The sequence below is a fragment of the Protomyctophum bolini genome (genome assembly GCF_963924005.1).
Source record: "Protomyctophum bolini genome assembly, chromosome: 12".
Lineage (NCBI taxonomy): Eukaryota > Metazoa > Chordata > Actinopteri > Myctophiformes > Myctophidae > Protomyctophum > Protomyctophum bolini.
The window spans coordinates 31,857,937-31,861,543 of record NC_137873.1 but is presented as its reverse complement, the minus strand read 5'-3'; the positions used below and the strand labels follow the sequence as shown (position 1 = coordinate 31,861,543).

At 51.0% G+C, this 3,607-nt stretch overlaps 1 protein-coding gene across 1 annotated transcript; it reads left to right on the top strand.

Moving 5' to 3' along the window:
* Window positions 1–1,020: 1,020 nt before the first annotated feature.
* Window positions 1,021–2,706, top strand: LOC308326220 (asparagine synthetase [glutamine-hydrolyzing]-like; the record flags this gene model as incomplete). Its single annotated transcript, XM_080779028.1, has 1 exon — window positions 1,021–2,706. The coding sequence occupies one exon, from the start codon at window positions 1,021–1,023 to the stop codon at window positions 2,704–2,706; it is 1,686 nt and encodes a 561-aa protein (XP_080635154.1).
* Window positions 2,707–3,607: the final 901 nt, after the last annotated feature.

The window sequence follows — 3,607 nt, the reverse complement described above, 5'->3', positions numbered from 1 at the left end:
GGTTCGATCAATCAATCAGACCGATTCATTAATCGGTCCGATTAATCGGTCTGTCTTTACTGATAAACAAGCACAAAGTAACAGCTTGAACAGATCTACAAGCTCACAATATTAAATATAAACAAGGTATTAAAGTTAAATCTGACTTGCCTAAGCCTGCAGTGCAGATACGCTGTTATATGGAATTTTCAGAATAGACAAAATTATTATATATTTTTTCAATACAGAATGAGATCATATATAAAGTGCATGATACAAACGTTTACTCGTTCTTCTGTGCTACTGGTAAAAACCATGTCTCCATGTACAGTAGGTGCATGAATTCTCCCCCCACACCTGACAAAAAAAAGCATGTTTATAGAAGGGGCTAGCGCCCCTTAAAAATCATGTAGTTTTGTTGTGTCCATGAAAATTGGCTAATGAGAGGGCGGGCCGGCGTGCGGGCAGACCTTTGATGTCACTCCGACTCAGCCATAATCATGGACTTCCCAATGCAGCTATGCCCAAATATGGAGTGTGTTGTATAACCTCAATGTGTCGCCAGGCTTCAGCCGCAAACAAATCAATATTGGCGCATGCCGGTGTCATCCTGCCAATTGGGAGAAGGAGTCAAAAAACCAAACCTCTTTTTTTTGTCGGTGTTGTCACGGAAACGGTTAGTGGCGTGATGTCAGGCCTATAAAGTATAGCGCAGAAGACAGACACACACACAGACAGACACATTGCAGTTTTCCAGAGATTCCAGAGAGACCAGAAGAGATTACCTCCAGTGTTCCAGATACTCAGAAGCGCCATATCTAAGACTCGGACTAACTAAGTGTACCAGTGTCAGGGGAAGACGACGAAGTGTGCCAGTTCAGTAAGGAGAAGATCAATATAAATATACATAATCATAATAATACATAAGCACTGTAAAAAGGGGTACCCGCATCTATACCGTGAGCTCCACCCCACCAGAGACGATATCGAGGGAATCGTGTCTACAGTCGGGATTAAAGGAACCCCCCGATCATCAAAGAGATGTGTGGCATCTGGGCGTTGTTCGGCAGTGATGAGTGCCTGTCGGTGCAGTGCACCAGCGCCATGAAGATCGCCCACCGCGGCCCCGACGCCTTCCGGTTCGAGAACGTCAGCGGCTACACCAACTGCTGCTTCGGCTTCCACCGGTTGGCCATCGTGGACCAGCTGTACGGGATGCAGCCAATGAGGCTCAAGAAGTTCCCCTACCTGTGGCTTTGCTACAACGGGGAGATCTACAACCACCTCACGCTAAAGAAGCAGTTTGCGTTCGAGCACCAGACCAAGGTGGACGGCGAGGTCCTGCTCCACCTGTACGACCGCTTCGGCGTGCAGAAGATGGCGTCCATGTTGGACGGCGTGTTCGCCTTCATCCTGCTGGACACGGCCAACAGGAAGGTGTTCCTGGGCCGAGACACCTACGGCGTCCGGCCGCTCTTCAAGCTGCTGACCGACGACGGGTGTCTGGCCGTCGCCTCGGAGGCCAAAGGCCTGACAGAGATAACTCACTCCATGTCCACCCCGGCCTCCATCGTTCCGTTCATGCCGGGCCACGTGGAGACTTTTAATCTGAAGTCCAACGGGAAGGTGGAGTCAGTGCAGTGGGAGGAGTTCCACTGCTGCACCCAGGAGCCAAGCCACGCCCTCTACGACACCGTGGACAACCTGAACACAGGTTTTGATGAAGAAACGGTGAAACGAAACATCCAGTTGCTGTTTGAGAACGCTGTGCGGAAACGCCTCATGGCCCACAGGAGGATCGGCTGTCTGCTCTCAGGCGGTCTAGACTCCAGTCTGGTTGCTGCTACTCTGGTCAAGCTGGCCAAGGAGGAGAAGCTCCCGTACCCGGTGCAGACCTTCGCCATCGGCTCAGAGGACAGTCCTGACATCTTGGCTGCTCGCAAGGTCGCCGCCCACATCGGCAGCGAACACCACGAGGTGAACTTCACGGCCGAGGAGGGAATGCGCGCCGTCGATGATGTCATCTTCCACCTGGAGAGCTATGACATCACCACCATACGGGCCTCTGTGGGAATGTACCTGGTGTCGAAGTACATCCAGGAGAAGACGGACAGTGTGGTGATCTTCTCTGGAGAAGGATCGGACGAGCTGACCCAGGGTTACATCTACTTTCACAAGGCTCCCAGTCCAAAGACGGCAGCGGAGGACAGCGTCCGTCTCCTGAAGGAACTCTACCTGTTCGACAACCTCCGCGCCGACCGCACGACCGCAGCACACGGGTTGGAGTTGAGGGTTCCTTTCCTGGACCACAGGTTCACAGCATACTACCTGTCCCTGCCCGAGGAGATGAGGACACCCAAGAACGGTGTGGAGAAGCACCTCCTCAGAGACTCCTTCAAAGGGTTAAACCTGATCCCTGACGACATCCTGTGGAGGAGGAAGGAGGCCTTCAGCGACGGAGTCATGTCTGTGAAGAAGTCCTGGTACACCGTGCTGCAGGAGCACCTGGAGGCCGAGGTGAAGGACACCCAGTTGGAGAACGCCCCCCAGACCTTCGCCCACCTCCCCCCCAGCACCAAGGAGGCCTACTACTTCCGCCAGGTGTTTGAGAGGTTCTTCCCGGGCCGCTCCGCCTGGATCTCCCACTTCTGGATGCCCCGTTGGATCGACGCCACCGACCCCTCGGCCAGGACGCTGTCCATCTACACGCCCGACAAGGAGCCCTGAGGGGTGACCCTACGGCTGGACCATCTACACGCCAGACCCATGGTGTGACTCTACGGCTGGTCAGAGATATCAGATTGTATGGCTACTGTACTGGTTCCCAAACTTTTTCATGTCAAGGACCCCCAAATGGACACATATTTAGCCCGCAGACCCCCATTTGAAAACATATGCCCCCAGGTTTGATCTGCATTAGGCTCCGGACCCCCATTTAATTATTTTCTTGACAAATACGTTTATAAACGTACGTATAAACGTTGGAATAACGTGTTCCTTCCACGCGCTACGTCCAACCAGGGAAACTCCCCCCTGTCAGGTGTAAAGGAGCAACTTGGACACTCATGCGTGAAAGAAGCATAAGTTCAAGTCCCTTGCTCTCCCCAGGTTGACATTAGATAATTGACACGGGTGAAATGGTGCAAGTGGCAGTAGAGATTGGAGGCGTGTCGTGGAGATTGTGACACACCTGGGCCAGTATAAAATCACCAACCAGTATAAAAGGAGAGAGAGAACAGCCCACAAGCTATTTGCCATTGTAACAAACACCACATGCTGCTGAGACCCTGTTTTCTGTTTTCCCAGTGAAACAATACTAGACAGACAAAGTCATCACTAGTCAGATAGAGTTGATATAAACCACTGTCCAAGTATCCCAAACCATTTGCCTGCATACTGTTTATAAATCAATACATTGAAACTGGGACTCAACTGATGCAAATTACAGCAATGTTGTTATTCAATTGAGCCATTTACACGTCACATCTATAACCATAAGTGTTCACTTCGTAAATGTGTGTCAACCCCCATCCTCTGCCAGATAAATGCCATGCTGCCTCTTAAGGTTACATTATATCCTTATACTACAAACTTATACATCTTTGGGGTATTCCTGAATCTTATGTCA